This window comes from Anolis carolinensis, chromosome 5 (assembly GCF_035594765.1).
Source record: "Anolis carolinensis isolate JA03-04 chromosome 5, rAnoCar3.1.pri, whole genome shotgun sequence".
NCBI classification, from domain to species: domain Eukaryota; kingdom Metazoa; phylum Chordata; class Lepidosauria; order Squamata; family Dactyloidae; genus Anolis; species Anolis carolinensis.
This window is the reverse complement of record NC_085845.1, coordinates 109,672,063-109,690,360: the sequence shown is the minus strand read 5'-3', so window position 1 is coordinate 109,690,360 and position 18,298 is coordinate 109,672,063. Positions and strand designations below refer to the sequence as shown.

The window sequence follows — 18,298 nt, the reverse complement described above, 5'->3', positions numbered from 1 at the left end:
CATGATAATACAGTAATTTAATGCTGCGATGAAGGCTGATTACTTTGTATTATTAGCTTTAACCTGACAACAGCTCTTTCATTAATTTGCCTCCTCAAGATTTCCATCTTTTATTTGCTCCAGAGAATAGGTTTCCCATCTAAACTGACAGCTGACTTGATTACATGCCAGTTATAAAATGAATTTACGTCTAGAACTCGCAGTGCTCTTGGCATCTCCACGTTGCAGTGGAAACCTTTTGACAATTTCATTATTTATAAACATGCCATCTTAAATATGCACAAATTAGTCATTAGGTGAAACTTGTCACATGTTAAGTGGAAAGAGGATTAAGCATGGTGGCAATTACATTCTTTCCTCAAATATTCAAATCACAGAAAGCCAAACAGTAGAAACATCATGTATTTTTTTTACTATTTTCCCCTTCCTTTTACAATCTTCATTTTTTCTTCTATTGAAAGAGAAGAAAACACATGGCTCTTGAAAAGCACATTTTAGAATATACCTATCCAAATTTATCTTGGAGAAAGTTTCAGTTAAGGCAGTGAGACTTATTTCAAAGTGGCTATTCTTATGATTGTTTTGCTAATTGTTTTCGGAATTAAAATAGATTTAGTTATATGAATTTACTCCCATTTTATATCCCTATATCACATGTTATGTAACACCTGCAGCTATAAAGAAATGGAAAAAGGTCAGTAAATACTGGCATCCTTATGCTTCTTTGAGACAATCATATGATGTTAAAGGTCTTGATGGGCAGATGCTCAATATCATGTTATTAAAGTGGACAACTTTGCATGCTAGTGCTTTCTTACGGCTATTAGATTTTGCAGCATAACTGGTCTCCTTTGAACAACATGTAAAGGAGAACAGTTGAAAATACAGCTTTGTAGCAGTGCAGTAGATGAAAAATTGCATATGTTGAGATGACCCTTCCTGTGTAGTTATGAAAAGGCACAGTAGCCTTTCAACCCTTATTTCCTGGTAGTCCAGAATGGCATTAAAATCCCTCTGCCAGAGAACAATACAACTTAATGCAGAGTTGTTGTTCTAGAGCAATATAGTATGATCCCTCGGGATGATCAGTCAGGATATATTTAAGGTTCTCCATAGATACCTGGACCCATGAATCCTATATGTTGACTATACCTGGACTGGAAACATACTATGGAATCATACTGAAGGATCTAGAGAAGCCCTGAGACACTTCCAAGAGGGAATATTTTTGGAGCATAGATAAGTGAAACTGTGGATATTAAATTCATTGATAAAGGCGGGCATAATGTATGACATTTCATCTTTTCCCAAGGAGGCTTCTATTTCTTCCCAACCCTCACTCCTAAAACAGCAACATCACAAAGCAGCATGCTGCCAGATTTAATGCATTCCCAGAATGCAAAGAATGTGAATTAATATTTAGAAATAATTGCTGGCATATTTTCACATTTTGTTCACCTCTTGAAATGTGATATGCAGCATTCTGTGAAAACTAACACATAAAGAACTCTATAGTCATATTTAGCTGGTATTTTTTTATTGTTTGTGTTTTAGTGTCATCTTTATGTCAACAATAACCATTTGCATTTAGGAAATCTATATCGATTGAGAGAAATGGGATAAAAAGACTTACAAATATTTTCATATGAAATGTGAAAGAACATATGAAAGAACAACTTACAGTGTTGACAAGGAATGAAGAGTGTCAAAAGCTCCAGGAGCGATTGTAGTTATTTGATTATCGTATAAGGAGAGCAATCGGACGGAACTCAGGCCTGTGAAGCTATCATTGCTCACACAACTAATGCGATTGCTCCGTAGCATTCTGAATGGGGAGAAAGTAACAAAATCAGTTGTTACTCCATAGAGAAAATATCACACACCTCCCGTCTATGATTTCTTGCAATTCATTCATTATAAACAACAATAATGTGTTGTGTTTATCATAAACAACAAACTTTCTTGCAACACATATTACATGTACATCATCTTTTCCTACTGGACTGCAAAAATTACTATGCTTAGTAATTACCAAGGCAGCTCTTATATGGCCCATGCATAATTTACTCTTTTAAAATTGGTTCCAGTTTTAACAGAATTGTTTCTGCTTCCTTTCCTGGCTTTCCCAGTATACATAGAATGGGAACCATCATACGTAAAAGCAAATAAAAACGTATCATAAATCATTTAATTTTTTTTTCATGTGGCAATGATAGAATCCTAAATTTCAGATACACTAGCTGGAAAAATCAAATCAAATTTGATTTGCCCCAAGTCAATGGCCACTGCAATTTTTGCAAGTCCCCTTGATCTGGTCATGTAAGTGTGATATATTGTTATAATTGTATTATTTCACTTTGTTTAATAATGTGTATTATGTTGTTATGCAATGTTTGTGTTGCTTTTATGACTGTAAACTGCCCTGAGTCCCATCCGGGAGATAGGGCGGTATATAAATAAAGTTTTATTATGATTATTATTTTATTATGACACAGCAAACAAGATAGATATGCTGGATTTCATATCACAAAATCACAAGTCGAACACTTCCCAAGTGTCTAGGACTGTGTGATGTATTTTCGGATGATGCGCGCAGATCCCAGCAGGGTGGCCTTTTGCAGCTGGCAGATTATTGTTGTTATTATTATTATTATTATTATTATTATTATTATTATTATTATTATTATTATTATTATTAAGTGTACTACACTACATCAAACATGACTAGTATAAGAGCATGCTAACACTTATATTTCAACATAAAATATATTTCTGCTCCAAAAATAGATATGAACTACATCATGAAAGGACATTGCTGTGCAGATAAAATAATTCAATTCATTTACAAATAGAACTGTGCATTCTACAACTCAGGGCATGATTGCAGTCCTTATTTTTATACCATAACCATTAGATCACAGTTCTCAAGGAGAATATTTACAAAATAATTGATTGATTACCCCATTTGAGGGAGCAATAAAAGGGATTATTATCCCTCTACCTGAGGCATCGTCTGTGGAGATTTAAAGTTTTGAAAGTTACTCTATTCTGGCATAGCATAAGCTGCACTTAAATCAATAAAAATACATTAGCGTGGCAGAATATTCAAAAGTAACCGGGATGTGTGTGGGTGTGTATATATGTGCTGTAGGAGGAGACTTATTGTTGACTCTTATAACTTCCATGCCCTTAAAATATTCTAAAAATAAATAAGTTTTAAAGGCCAAAAAATAAGAGATGGAGAACCAAGAACAGCAGAATAATCAGAATTTGATTTCTTCAAAAACTGTTTTAGTGTTGTTGTTTTTTCTAAAAAGTCCTCTCCCAATAAAAACTAACCATTAATCTCCATTTACAATTTGTTCAGGAAAAAATCCAATATGTTTTTTAACTGATGGAGTAGCTTTTCTCTCTCAATGTATCTACAACTTTTTAAAATTATACTTTGCAAGATCTTTCTTTCCCTCACTCCCCTCCCTTTCTACAGACAGACAGAGGGAGATGTTTAGAGTGTATCAGCACTGCTATCTCAGGCTTCAAGTAATTAGCTTTAGAAGACCATACAGAAATAAGCCTTGGAGCAGAAGGAGTTATTATAATTATCAGCAATTGGGGTTTTCTCTGTTATCTCATAACCAGTTCTTCGAAATTCAATCTCTTACATTCAAAAGTCATCCCTAGAAGCATTTCTGTAACTGTGAGCTGTAATGGGGAAGATGCTCTAAAAACCAACCCTGGGCAATCAAGCTGGAGGCAATGATGCTGAGTTTTGATTGTGATTTCTAAGAGATATAAAAGGCTGAAAGCTGCAAGCTCTGTTTCAATAGTGAAACATCTGTGGCATTTACTTTCAAACTCTGGCCCTAAGAACTTGATTAGTCAAAGCTCTTTCAGCTGGTTTAGGGATCAAAGAATAAGTATGCAAACTACTTTTGTCTTTTTCTTAGCTTCACACTTTGCATTAACCCCCTCCCAATTCTTTTCTTCTCATACATTATTCAATGTATTGACGAGCTCGAGGAATGGTTTGGCTTATAATCAGAAGTAGCATTGCACACTGTAGTAACCATTATCTCTAAACACTTTCTCTCTTGATATAATCTTCAGCTGTTGTATCACAAGGTTCTAGTACCAATAAGGCCAAGTAGCAATCAGAATGACCATGACTGAGACTTCATGATTGTATGCCTCACACACTTTGTCTCGGTATTCCTCATAGTTAGATCTCAGCTGAAATGCTACTCCCACTCACTTTTGCTTCTTTCTTTGCAAGCTGAGAGGTTGGTAGCTCTGGTAATTTGTGGGAGGGTATAAATATGAGTAGTGCCCTTGTTCTACCTAATAACATGAATATTGATGCTCCTTGCTCCTACTGAGCATTAATCTTGTGCATCTGTATGGAATCACTGCCCGTTTCTATTTGTACTATTCGTATGGCTCCGTTTCCATTTCTGTCTGCTGCTTACGGAAACAGGCACCTAGATGAATGGGCTTTTCCATCCAAGGTCTGAAAAAACAAAGATTTTTCAGGCCTTGGGTGGCAAAGTGCCAGGGCCTGCCAGCCAGGGCCTACAGCCAAGCACCGAAAAACAGCCATCCAAACGCCTACCATTTCCCTCTTTCTTTCACTTCACTGTTTCTTTCGTTCTGACGGGGGTTGTACCTTTCCGTGCCATCTGAATGGACAGAACGGTACAAAACCAAAAAAGAAACAGATGAAACAGGATTTGGGCCCTACTCTATTGAGCACCACTTTTTCTTCTCTTCTTCCCACTCACAAGATGGTAGAGACACTGGCGCTTTCTGAGGTAGAAAACATTGAAGAGGCTGAGTGCTGAGCAAGAGGATGCATACAAATGAGTGTGCAAATGGCAATGCCATAATAACTATATATACACTACATAAGAGAAAGAGTGTAATTTTGTGCCCGCTTTTGGTCTCTCCCCACCCCCATTTGATTTAAATGTTATTTTGTCAAATAATCTATTAAACTCTGCTTAAAACAATATTTTAAGATAGGTTAATTTGATTGTGATTACCCATATTACTGATTTATTGGGGGGGGGGGGGATTGGAGCTGGGTCAGGTTGCTTGCCTTAGGCTACTTTACAGGTTTATAGAACAGGCAGACTCCTGAATTTGTTGCTCAGTCTCTATATTCCAGTCATAACTAGGCTTGATCTAGTGATTTGAGATAGCCTAGTAATAAAGAAGATATTGCTGATGAGTATAAGGAAAAACAGATAAGAATATTGCAAACAGAATTGAAAGAACATATAAAGAGCCACATACAGTTTATTCAAGAGAGATCCTTAAAACCTGTTCTGCATCTGGTTTCAATCTAAGTTGTATGTCTGCAAGTAGGATTTGCTCCACTTGTTGTATGCTGCCAAAAACTTGCAGCTTTAGAGAGCAACTGCAAATAGGCTTGATATATGATTAACATAGTTCTTTGATACATGATGGGGGTAAAAGCAAAGCATCTAATGTCCAATAATGTTGTTAAAAACATTTACAAAATATAAAAGGAAACAAGTCTATGTGGACAGAATACCAAGAAGAAAATAACAGGACTTACAAGGTTTTGAGACTTTCTAGTCCTTTGAACATTTTGTGCCGAACGTTCTCCAACCGGTTGCTGGTGAGCAGAAGTTCGTTTACACCAGACGCTCCTTCAAATGTTCCTTCTTCAATATCTGTTATTTTGTTATTGCTTAGATTTCTATTGTACAACAAAGAGATTGGAAAAGAATAACGTTTTACGGAAAACAATCTATGACCCATGTTAAAAATTACATACCCCCCAAAAAAAGATTAAATTCTAGTCTACCAAAAAAGAAATAATAATAGCTCTAACCAATGTTTGGGATTTATTTGTAGCTGAAACTGTGAGTCCAGAAAGGATACAGAAAAGAGCTTCCTACAATTCTGCAGTAATATAGTGGCAACATATATTTGAGAAAAAAATCAGTCTTCTAGAACATCATTTACTTTTTGACCTTTTAAAATATTTGATTCATTATCATGTACTCCAGTGGTTTTCAACCAGTAGTCCCCAGATGTTTTGGCTTTCAACTCCCAGAAATCCTTACAGCTGGTAAACTGGTTGGGATTTCTGGGAGTTGTAGGCAAAAATACCTGGGGAGCCACAGGCTGAGAATAACTGATGTGATTACTCTTCTTTGACTACTTTAGATATCATCATGGTCCTGTTAAAATCCAATCTCCACTTTTGCTTTTTAGTCCTGCTTGAAAGTTCCTTGCATCTGATGCACTGTGAGACAAAATCTGAAATCTGGGAGCACTAAAAATCCTCTTTTTTGCCAAAAATAAGGAAATTTGTGAAAAGTACTATAAGAATTTTTTTTCAAGCCAGTTGTCACTATTTGACCATATTTACACATGAAATTGTGTTATACCAATTCAAAGCTGTGGGTTTAACCAGCCAGATCCTGTTAGCTCACAGTAGCTCAGAGAGACCTCAATAAAGGCTTTTCTTTCTTACAGAAAAAATTTCAGCTGAAATGCCTGGCAACCTGGCATGAAACTGTACACTGTACCACTGACTATTGCTTCTTCTTCACTGACTATATATATTGCCCATATAAGAGACAACATCAGTGAAATACAAGCAAAAATAAGCATTTTTGTAATTTTTGCAAATGTTCTGCATTAAGTTGGGAATTTCTGCTAGTGTAAGTCTTCTGCCTTTCTAGTGCTCCAGGAAGCAACCTGGATCCCCAAAATAACCTATATAACAGAGGATGGCTCATAAACATACATTTTACGCAGTTGAGGAAGCTTCTTAAAGATGCCTGTTGCCTCCAACACAGCAAATTCATTATTGTTGAGTCGCCTGTATAAGGAACAGACATATAAATGCATACATATGTGGGAGTCAATGAGAACTGTACAGAGAAAGTGCACAAATAATAGCAATTACGGCATGTATATACACACATAGCAGTGGAATTGGGAGACTGTGACCAGAGGACATTTTCTTTGGCTGCCCCCAAACTGTGGAATGACCTGCTTAAAGAGATTCATCAATTCAAGTTCATCAACTCAAGATCCTATCTGAATTTAAATCAACAAAAACAGGCTCTCTTTACAGACCTATCCAGATTGCTTTTACATTATGGTTTTTAAAGTATTTATTAATGGCTTTTGATATTGGTTTTACTTGCTTTTTAATTTTGTTATTTATTGTTCTCCTCTGCCTCAATCAGCAGTGAGAGATGAGAAAATAATAATAATAATCATCATCATCATCATCATCATCATCACCATGAGAATGTTATTAGTCAAAAGGGGCAGTCACCAACAACTGGAAAGTAATAAGCGCGCACACTCACAGCACCATATACAATTCGTTGCATGGTATCTTAGCAGACATTTCTAAGTAGGGATGTAAATCTTCACTTATTCTATTTCTACCTGTAAGAACAGCTAGCTTCAAATGTTTTCCCCTTTCTGGGCAAGATTCTGTGAGCACATGAACTTTTCTGATGTACAACTTAAATCGCACAAAATTCACTTAAATTTGTAAAAACATTTTTGCTTTAAAATCACTGTATTTGTTACCAAAACATACTTTTTCTCGTGGAAACTATTTTACACAATCCCTTTAAGTTTTTGCCCAAATAAGTGTGTTTTTACAAAAAGAACCCTGAATCCAGCTGCAAATATTATGGTACTTGACCAATATCAATACTGAGTATGAGAAAATTTGTTTGTATTTTTTTATCTCACTCAGTCTAGATCTTCAGTTCAAAAATGCAAAGCCCATTAATCTCTGAGATATGTAGGCCCCACCTATACTGACCATTTAATGCAGTTTGAAGCTAGATTCAGCTGTGGTGGTCAGACAACAAGCTCCCACAGAAGTGCAAAAGAAATCCCTTAATGTGCACCAGTGCTCTGTGGTTTGTGTAATCACCATTCAAGCCTTACATTGGTTCCAGGATTTCCTATGTGCACAGTGAAACCACTTTCTTCAATACAGGTCTCAGAAGTGAGCAAAACTGCACAGCAGAAACCAAATAACCCCTATTATAATACATGAATCTACATAAAACAGATATAAGATATTTTATACTTGACTTTTTTGCAATATGGTATATGGGATTGTGTTGCCCATGTACCAATGGTATCCTTGAGGGCATGGCTTATGCTAGATGTGTTATTTAATTTGCAAGTTGCGTTGGAGTCCTAGCCCTGAGGAAAAGGTGGAATATGAATGAAGTGAATTGCCATTTTTTCTTTGCTATTGTGGTGATGATAATTTTCTCGCTAGCTATGCCTGAAATAATAATTTGTGTAATGCCATACATGATTTCACACTGCTAATTGTACACCTTTCCCTGTCTTATCTTTCTTGTGTTCTTGTGCTAGAATAGTAATTTCTATTTCCTTTGTTCTAGATACTAAAAGAAGTAGCTCTTTCATCATATTCTTCTCCCATTGTAACTTTATGCTAATGCCACAATATGAACTTAATCGATAGAGACATAAAAGTTGGAGATCAAGCCAAAGAAAGGATGCACTGAGCAATTAATTACTTGTTAATGTACTCAAGCTAAATACTAAGAAATATGTAATGTTAAATATTTGTATAAATATTTGTTTTTAGCTATGTTGTACCCGCCTCAAGCCATGAGAAGGAGCGGGTAAGAAATAACATCATCATCATCATCATCATCATTTACAATAAGGGCCATTAAAAAGATCAAGTGTAACTTTATAGTAATATAAAGACAATTATGAATTATGATACTGCATAACTGAATGTTTACACAGATAAAAATAGACAACTGCAATGTGTAATGCACATCTATATCTGCAACATGCAACTCACAATATGTTCAAAGCATAATGAAGCTATGTGCACAAGCTTCATTATGCACAATGGCATCACATGCACAGTTCTGCTTCTACAAGCATCAATTGAATATAGACTTGCACATCAGATGAAAAAGTGCAGCCACTTCCACAGGGAAACTTATGTCTGTGTAAGACACCAATAGGATGGCAGCTTAGATATATCCTTGGGATTTTTAAAATTTGGCACACTATTCTCTTTTGCTGCAGTGACTGATAATTTCAGATGCCGCCATCTTTGAAAGTTCTTAACTTATTCAAAAGGATCCTTATAATGATAATCTCTGTTTCTCAAAACCCAGTCTGAGGAACATCTGTATATTGCCACTGTTAAACAGAGATGTGGAGGCAAATTTAGGATAAATGGGGGGAGGGGTTGGGGGGTGTCATGGTATCCTCCAGTAGTTGGAGTTCCCCAAGGCTCATCGTCCAATTGGTTTGAATTCAGCACTTTTATAAGGCCTAAATCCATTTGTTAGTACCAAATACAAGAGTAACAATTAATCAGTGTAACTGGTGTATTTATTTACCAGGTTTCATTAAATTTCAACATCTTATTCCAGTTGGATCTAGCAACTGGATTTATAACTAACAGCTCTCAGAGAGATCAGAGAGAGATGCTTTCCCCCCTTCCTAAACACCTTGGTGATAAATTGTGTTTTTGGTTTCACCTAGCTCAATCCACAATGAATTTCCAGACTTCCTGGTTAAATTGGCTGTCCACACACTGAACTTTCTTAATAACAACATTCCACAAGTGCAAGACTAAGTTTGAGTAGAGTCAAGGTGACCCAATTCTGAGTGGATTTGAATTCTGGTGGAAGTTAAACGCAACACATAAGGAACATAAAGAAAGACGATATTTTGAATTTATCTTTCTGGAACTTCTAGTTATGAAATTCAGCATCATCCTTGATGTTTGGTAGCATCAAACCAAGTAAGAATGAGATTTATCACAATGCCAGCATGATGAACTGGGGTGGGAAGGGCTGAAACAAAGAGTATTATTTGCAATGCTAGGTGATGCAGGTGGGAAAGTAAAGGATGAAAAAGTTTTGCTCCATGCAGATAAATGGGGCTGGCAAAAAGGCCTGTTTCTGCTGTCCATATAATTATATTGTTATTGATATTATTATTATCATTAGTAGTAGAAGTCATCATCATTGTATTCCTTTTATTTCTTGATTGAAACACAAGAGAAATAAGGTTGAACACTGTGAAAGCCATGCACTGCATAGCTATCAGCCTCCTCCCAGTAGACTCAAATCAAGGAAAAGCTTCATGAGAACCACCACTCCTCATAATGTTCCTCCAGAAACAGCAAGAGTATCCCTCTGGGCAGCTAAACCAGGAAATCCCAAATGGATGGCTCCCCACGAGGGTCTACCTCCAGGTGCAAACCAAGAATGGGCCACTTGGAAGTCCCTGAACAGACTCAGAAGTGGTGTTGGCAGATCAAAGACAACCTAGCAAAATGGCACTACCTAGAAGAATCCTCCACTATGTGTGACTGTGGAGCAGAAAAAACAACTTAGCATCTTTATGCTTGCCCGCAATGCCCTGCCTCATGCACAGAGGAATAGTTGTTTAAAGCTACAGACACTGTGGTTGCTGTTGCCCGTTTTTGGTCTAAAATTATTGAGTCACTTGTGCTCCCTCTATTTTATACTTATTTATGTAATGCTTTTGATGCAAAATAAATAAATCAAGACACAAAGCTCCTGGCAACGTTTAAGAAAATCAAACACCCCAAAAATAAAATTTAAAATCCACAACTTACAAATATTAAAATATAATTAAACATTCCTACTTTTCTTTTTAAATTTAATAAAATTTACATAATTAAAAATACCAGAAGTGAAGACTGATAATATCTGTAATATTTCAAATACAACTAAGGAAGAAAAGTTACATGATCATCATCAGTGATATTAGTGGAAATTTCCACTTACAATTCTGCTGTATACTGAGGAATATGGTCAGGAATTTTACTGAGCTTCTGATTGGAGCAGTCAACTGTTGTTCCTTCACAGCGACATTTTTCAGGACAGGCCAGGTCTGCAAAGCAATCTCCACTTAGTTTGGATCTGTAATCTTCTGTGCCTGTGGATAAGCAGAATAGAAACACAGGCACTAAGTCCTTAAGAAAGAGGTCAACTTCATTACTCAGATTAGAAAAAAAGGGATAGATCCGCAGTACAGACAAACGGGTAATTTGAGGAAGTTTTGTGATAATGAAGAAACAGTAAGGTTTAAGAGTGGGTGAAATTTCAGGGGCTTGAAATTTGCTGTGGGGGGAATCACACAGTGGAATAACATTAACGGCTTGAGCTTTTCACAGCTGTAGTTTCTGCTGATTAAGATGCCAGCCAATCTATTCCATTTTATAGCGAAACAATGAGGGAATGAATAATCTTCTTTAATATATCTTAGTCCAGGTTCAGGATTAAGTAGACCTTTGTATATCATTTCATTACCCTTCTTTAGTCTGTTATTTCATTGACCACAGTCCACTAGATAATCCCAGAACCATAAAATTAAAAACCCCTATTTTTCTTCATTTTTTTAAAAAATGGATGTAATCCTGATTTAAGCCTCAGCAGCTTGCCATGCTGTAGAAAGCTGCGTGACGTTCCATGGTGCTTGACAGAACCATGTTTTACTCATACCTCGCAACCACATGGTTAGATCAAGCACAACAGAAAATCTCGCTAAGTTATCACAACTTCATCCACTTAAGCCAAGGAGAAGAAATGGGAAAAAAGGAAGGAGTAGGAAAGTGCTGCAGTGGGAAAAGAGCTCAGGATGGTACAGCATTCTTCTTACAAAATGTCCACTGTCACGGTAACACTGTTAACTGGAAAGGACACAAAAGTAGACTGCAAGAAGGAGATCTCATCACCATTCTGCACAAGTTACAGAATGGAGGTTACACCCTAGACATTTGGGAAGAAACATCTAGTAAGGACTTAAGGGTGGATGAAACAGGGAGGGAAAGAAAAGAAAGAAACTCAAACAGCCAGTGAGTTCTTCTTGGAAAAAGGTGCAAAGACCAAGGCTAGAAGTGGAAAGTGCAGCAGGATTGGGGAGTGTACTGTTGTTTTGTTCACACAGTGAACTCTACTTACAGCCCAAATGGTGAACTCCTGAAATAGGAAAGACAGCCAAGGAGGAAAGAAAGACAAAGTGATCCCAGTGGCAAACAAAACCAATACCCAGAAACGACAACACTCATCTTGTTTGTTCTCAGCCAGGTATTTGGTCACAACCTGTCTTAATCAAAATAATGCCAAGAGTCTCCGCAAAATTCAAACAAATTAGATTTTAGCCTACATTTCTTTGATTGTATTGCATTTAACTACGGCCAAGACAGAGAAAAGGATTGCCCAGCCCAAAACCCCCCGAATTATTGGTTTCTTTGTTTTAAAGCATGTTTTCGGGGTTATTTGGGATGCTGGTTCAGAAAAAATTCAATGGATAGACCACAGCAACTAGAGATTCTTAGATATGGTTATCATGATTTTCTATGGGCAAACAGATGAATACTGGTAGATGACATATGTTCTGTATCCCAAAAACTTGAGCTGATACTGGTGTCATTTTTGAAATCAGAGACCAGAGACATAGTCTGACACTCACACAGCTACTGATTTTTACAGTAATACTGTATTAATTTTCTATGCCAAAAGAAAGTATACGATAAAAGTATATCACAATGATTTCATAAGTCATTTAAGAAACATAATTGTTACTCCCCAAAACCCAATCAATCCTCACCCTTTTTGTTTTTTCCTTGTGGCACATTCGATATTTTGGTAAAGATGCAACTAACCAATAACAACTTTAATATCCCCATTTATTTTCTTTTTCTCCTTCCCCTTTCCCCGTGCCTCCCACTCTCCTTGTAAAAGTTCAATAAAAATGTATCGGGGGGGGGGGGGGGGAGAATCTAATTAAAGAAATGTTGGGAAGTAACCCTATCTTATAATTAATTCAAGCATACAAAATATGATTTGAATTAAAAACAAAGTACTGAAATGGACCACCAGCATCATCTGGTCCACTTCCTCTGCTAATTTGGGATTGTTCCAAAGCTTTGTTTTCAATACAAAAACAAACAGACAAAAAGTATATGGCAACTTAGTTTGTATCAGTTCTATCAAAAAAATTTCTTGGGTTATTCCTGTTTAAAAATAACCCAGTGTTGTCAAGCATTATTCATGTTTATATGGATTAGAAGTATTTACACAAATGCCTGCCAACAAAGTACCCACATAAATAACTTCAAGGCACCAGATCGCATTTGGTTTTAGAAGCTTAGCAAGATGAGGCCTGGTTAGCACTTGGAAGGGAAACCTCTAAGGAAGAGCAGATGCTGTAGACTATATTCAGAGGAAGGGAGAGGTAAATCACCTCTGAATAGTCCTTCCCAAAGAAAACCCTATTAAATTAATGAGGTCACCATAATTTGACAGGTAACATGAAGACATATGCTTTTTAAAAACTTTTGCATCAAAGTACCACTTAGGCAGGGGCAGAAAAGTATATCCAGCATTTTGAAGGAGAAAAAAAGGAGTAAAAAATGATTGAAAGCATTTTGCATCTTTTCTATCACCTTTCAAGAGTAATCACTTTGTAGTGTCTTCTCCCTATTAAAATATCCTAGCTCTACCAATATGGTAATGCTGCAATATCATTCCACTGCTCAGAGGTAGTTTGCTGGTAGGAACTATGCATTCTACCTGTGGCAGAACTGCTGGCTGCGCTAGATGCCTCACTAGTATCTGCAATTTGAGTGGCTGGCTAGTCAGCAATTGTTTATTTCAGTACTACTCACTGAAGTTCTCCACTTGCCATAACTACTCCCAAAGGCATATTATTACACTATGTAACAAAATCAGCAAAATGTTCTGTTCCTGGTTTGAAAGTGTTCTTTCCTGTTTAATTGTGCGGTAGTTACTTTGAAAGTAATTGTTATACTCCAGATTGTTGCCACAAACTATGTTGAATTGGTTGAGACTCGATGAGAGGTTCATTGAAAAACTATAGCAAAATGTTCTACAGGATGTCCCGCACATTTTTTTGCCAATGAATAAACTTTTTCCAAATTTTTATGATAGGAAATGACATTTATAACCCAGGAACAAACATCATATTACATAGTCAGAGCCGGTCCTAGGTATTTTTCAAGTGTAGGCGAACAGAATTTTGGCGCCCCCCCCCCCCCCGCCCCAAGCAATCACTGAAAAATAAAAGCGTTGGATAAGCAAAAATGTTGGATAATAAGGAGGGATTAAGGAAAAGCCTATTAAACATCAAATTACATTAAGATTTTACAAATTAAGCACCAAAACATCATGTTTTACAACAAATCAACAGAAAAAGCAGTCTCGACTGCGCCCCCGTATGTTTTGCATCCGAAGCAACCACTTAATTCGCCTCATTGTTGGACCGGCTCTGTACATAGTATTATAGACATAAACAACTGAGACTCATGGCCTCTTTAATAACTAACAAACATATTATAATAGAAGCTTTGCCATGGAACTCTGTGGATTTTGATGCGGCAAGTTAACATGGCTTCTTTATTCAGAGTTAAAAAGAGGAGAATTATAAAAATAAATAGCTGATTCTTCAGAAAGGATTAAGATGGGGGGGGTACACTGCTTTTGGCATCTTGCATATGGCAAGATGCTTGAAACTGGATAATTTACTGCATTACTGTGCATTCTTTTAAATGTTTATATTTGGTGTGCATCACCTCAAGAGCCAAAATGAATAATTTTCCATTTTTTTCATGTCAGAAGCGACTTGAGAAATTGCAAGTCATTTCTTGTGTGAGAGAATTGGCTGTCTGCAAGGATATTGCCCAGGAGATGCCCAGATGTTTTTCCATCCTCTGGGAGGCTTCTCTCATGTCCCTGCATGGGAAACTGGAGCTGACAGACGGGAGCTCATCCCGCTCCCCGGATTCGAACTGCCAACCTTTTGGTCAGCAGTCCTGTTGGCACAAAGGCTTAACCCACTGCATCACCGGTGGCTTCTATAATTTTTCTTGTCATTATGTCATTTGTTTTTATTTTGGCATTTTAATAATCCAGTAAATTAACAAAATTGATTCTTATGATTTTAGCTTAAGTAAAAGAGTGGAACTTGCATTTGAACAGAACTCTGATTTCTGGGATCTACACATTCCTAAATTATGCTCCTTTATCAATGCATTATTTTCACATTATATTTTTCCCCAGTGTGTGCTTATATTGTAGTAATTACAATGTCTTTGAAAACACCTAGTATATGAATAATTTTTCTGATGGACTTCCTTGGTCCTTTGCAATGAGGAGTTTTCATTACAGCCTTCTGCACTTAGACAAAGTACTAAAATAGTGCCATGAAAATACATCCCATGATCACGCTACCTAAAATAAAAATGCATTGCATGTCAGTAAAAGCAGCATAGGTTAAATGTGCAAGCTTGAAAGGCTGAAGCCAGAATAAACAGATAAATCAGCACACAAAAGACTGCACATAGAATAGTTGTACACCTGTATGTGTTGGAAAGAACACATTCCACTGATTGCATACCCATCTATTACAGGGTTGCTGTCTTTTATAGACTATAAAGTATAGAATAAAATTTCAACAATTATAATAGAAATATTCAGCTGGGAGTTCATGCATCTGCTGTTCATTAGACCTTTGAGCACTTTTGCCTATCAATTATTTATCATCTGTTTGGGACACTGTAATATGCACAGATGACTGAGTTGGTCTGAGTTTTTTTTCCTTGTTAGAAAATCCTGCATTCATTTCTCAGCTGCAGGAAAAATGGAAACATGTTTCAAGGTGCTAGAGCCAACATCTATCATACATGTGGAAGATATATGGAGAGTTTGCATTTTAGTTAATATGATATAAGGCATTTTAATGGTCATTTTTCTTTCATCAAAAGTATTTTTGTTTAAGTCTTATATTGAAAGCCATATATAGCCTCCTTGTGCCTTTATAAAGAATGTAACAAGGCATTTGTGTGATTTCACAAACACAGGGATCAAAGGTCGTAGGTGAGCAAGCAATAGTTCAGACAGTCACAGCAGGATTCTTCTCATTTAAAAACAGCTTGGTAGCTACATTTAGAAAACAGAGGTGTTAGTAATAAAAGGAAACAGTATACACAAGACAGGTACAGGTTTAAAAGCAGATGGTGCAGCCTAGCAAATCCACCCGAAAAGTTTCTCTTCTACTTTGTGAGTTGGGGATCAAGAGCTGCATGCAAAGCCCTTGTTTTGGAGGAAAAAAAACTAGAAAACTATTACTATTCTAAGAGGTTTTCACCAGGGTTAAAATCCATGCATCAGTTCTTTAGAAATTAAAACAAAAATTGACTTTGGGTCAGGGAGGAAAAGGGGCCTGCAGTTAGTCAATTTTACTGCAATGCCAAACCTACCTGGAATGAAATACTGTTCTTTAGCTAAATAAAAAGAGAAAAAATAGAATATGTACCTGAGTCTCAGCAAGTAGAGATTTTATTTTATTAGACTGAGTAAGGACTGCAGTTAATTACAGGCAGGACCATAGCCAGAAAAAAAATTCGGGGGAGGGGGGTTGGAACTTTTTTTAGCGAATCATGAAGAGTAGTTCCATAATGCAAAATAATTTAGAAATCAGGCTCCATCGATAAACTTCAGTGGACACTCATGGGGATTTGGTTAACCAGTTACAATTCATGAGTAAACCAGTTTTTTTAACAAGAAATTTTTCAGGGGGGGGTTGAACTCCTAACCCCCCCCCTTCTTGGCTACAGCCCTGATTACAGGTAACTGTGGGAGAGGGGAGCATATTCAAATCGGTTGAGGATATAACTTGACTAGATATAAATACGGCCAAGATTAAATGTCTTCTCTTCTAGTATTTGCATTGAAGACCGAATGAACTGCAAAGTACGAAATGCACCTGGAACAGCTGGACACCAGATGACAAGAGTTAGACTTTAGAAACAAGTGAGTAGGAAATGGAATATGATTAGAAAAAGCAAGCAATACATTTCAGCAAGATATAAACTTCCCTGTGTAATATGAACATCAAGGTCTTAGGACATAATTTATTTTCAGCATTTTGCTTGTAAATTCCTCCCCACTCCCACACTTCAAATATCTACTGACAAGAGGGATATATCGGGACTGTATAATTTCAACAGAAAGCACCACATATTCCAGTGCTTTGCATATATTGTGTGTCTGATGGTGGTACGAACAAATGGGTTAACTACAGAGATCTTTCATGAAGACATGGCCCCAGTCCAGAGATGCCATGATTGCTAAATCATTCAGCTGAGAACCAGACTGCTTTTGTTGTGGTAGTGGTTGTTAAGGATGTCTGCAAGTGCTATTTTGGGGAAAGTAGGGGGGCTGAGAGTTTTTTTGGAACTGAAAGGAAAGCAACAGCTGAATTAAGGAAATTACCTGAACAGCGAAATTTCTTGCTTTTGATCTGGCCAATCCTTTTGTTTGCCAAACGGCGGGGGCTGGTGCAGCGGGCACCGCTGGTTTCAATAGGGTTTGTATGGAGATAATCCGCTAGCCACTTCAGATGGCAGTCACAAATAAATGGGTTCTGAGCCAAATGCCTTTCAGAAATAAAAAGAAAAGACCGTTTTTTATATATATTTGTGGTTGGTCTCTGCAGTTCCCAAAGTTCTCTGCTCTATTTGGGAACAGAAACGAAAAGACTGAAGTACATAAAAACAAATGGACACTTCTAATACATACAAGGTCTGAATTGCTCGTAGTGGGGAAAAAGTGCCCTTTGCAATGGTCTGAAGCTTATTGTCATATAAGGACAAAAGGTTCAAGTTGTGCAGGTCTTGGAATGCATCGACTCGCAGGCAGTTTATCTTGTTTGCATTTAATAATCTGTGAAACCAAAAACAATTACAAAATAGAGTAAGAGTTGGTTGATTCATTTTTAAGTTTTAGTATCTTGACAAAGTTATTTTCTAGAATTTTCCTCAAGAAGTATACAATATCCCTACACTCAGCACATATAGCAGTATAACAAAATGTAAGCATTAATGCATGTCCATTGGTGTGTTTATTTAGGAAGAAATATGTAGCCAAACAACTAGGAAGTCATTGGCTACGCATGGGTGTAACCTAGAGGAAGAAAGAGAAGAACAATCAAGTTCAATACTCTCTGAGACTTATTTTTGCAATGCTTGAACTTTATGCTTTATTAAACTATAGCCTCAGGCTTTGTCTTCTGTTTCCTCCCTCCAACAAAAATATTGGTTGATTCTAACTCCATTTTAGAACAACTTCAATTTAACATGCTATCCAAGCTCCAAACCATGATTAATGTTAAAATTTTCCATGCCATACAGATACAGTAATAGATATGGATGCATTTATCCACAATCACT

The 18,298-nt window shown here is 36.8% G+C and overlaps 1 protein-coding gene and 1 non-coding gene across 14 annotated transcripts in view; both read right to left on the bottom strand.

Moving 5' to 3' along the window:
* slit2 (slit guidance ligand 2) overlaps positions 1 to 18,298 on the bottom strand; it is a 344,726-nt gene that overhangs the window by 63,321 nt on the left and 263,107 nt on the right. For 8 of the 13 annotated variants that reach the window (XM_062982142.1, XM_062982137.1, XM_062982140.1 and 5 more), the window contains exons 13-20: positions 17,649 to 17,792; positions 17,343 to 17,506; positions 16,328 to 16,351; positions 12,009 to 12,026; positions 10,833 to 10,983; positions 6,782 to 6,856; positions 5,579 to 5,722; positions 1,682 to 1,825 (exon numbers count right to left, since the gene is read on the bottom strand). In XM_062982142.1, coding sequence (XP_062838212.1) covers positions 1,682 to 1,825; positions 5,579 to 5,722; positions 6,782 to 6,856; positions 10,833 to 10,983; positions 12,009 to 12,026; positions 16,328 to 16,351; positions 17,343 to 17,506; positions 17,649 to 17,792 — 864 coding nt within the window. The remainder of the gene's footprint in view (positions 1 to 1,681; positions 1,826 to 5,578; positions 5,723 to 6,781; positions 6,857 to 10,832; positions 10,984 to 12,008; positions 12,027 to 16,327; positions 16,352 to 17,342; positions 17,507 to 17,648; positions 17,793 to 18,298) is intronic. The other 5 variants (XM_062982133.1, XM_062982138.1, XM_016993894.2 and 2 more) reach the window with 2 other exon arrangements.
* mir218-1 (microRNA mir-218-1) lies at positions 11,501 to 11,599 on the bottom strand. The gene has a single exon (NR_129927.1). It is a non-coding gene; the product is annotated as a microRNA mir-218-1 (primary transcript).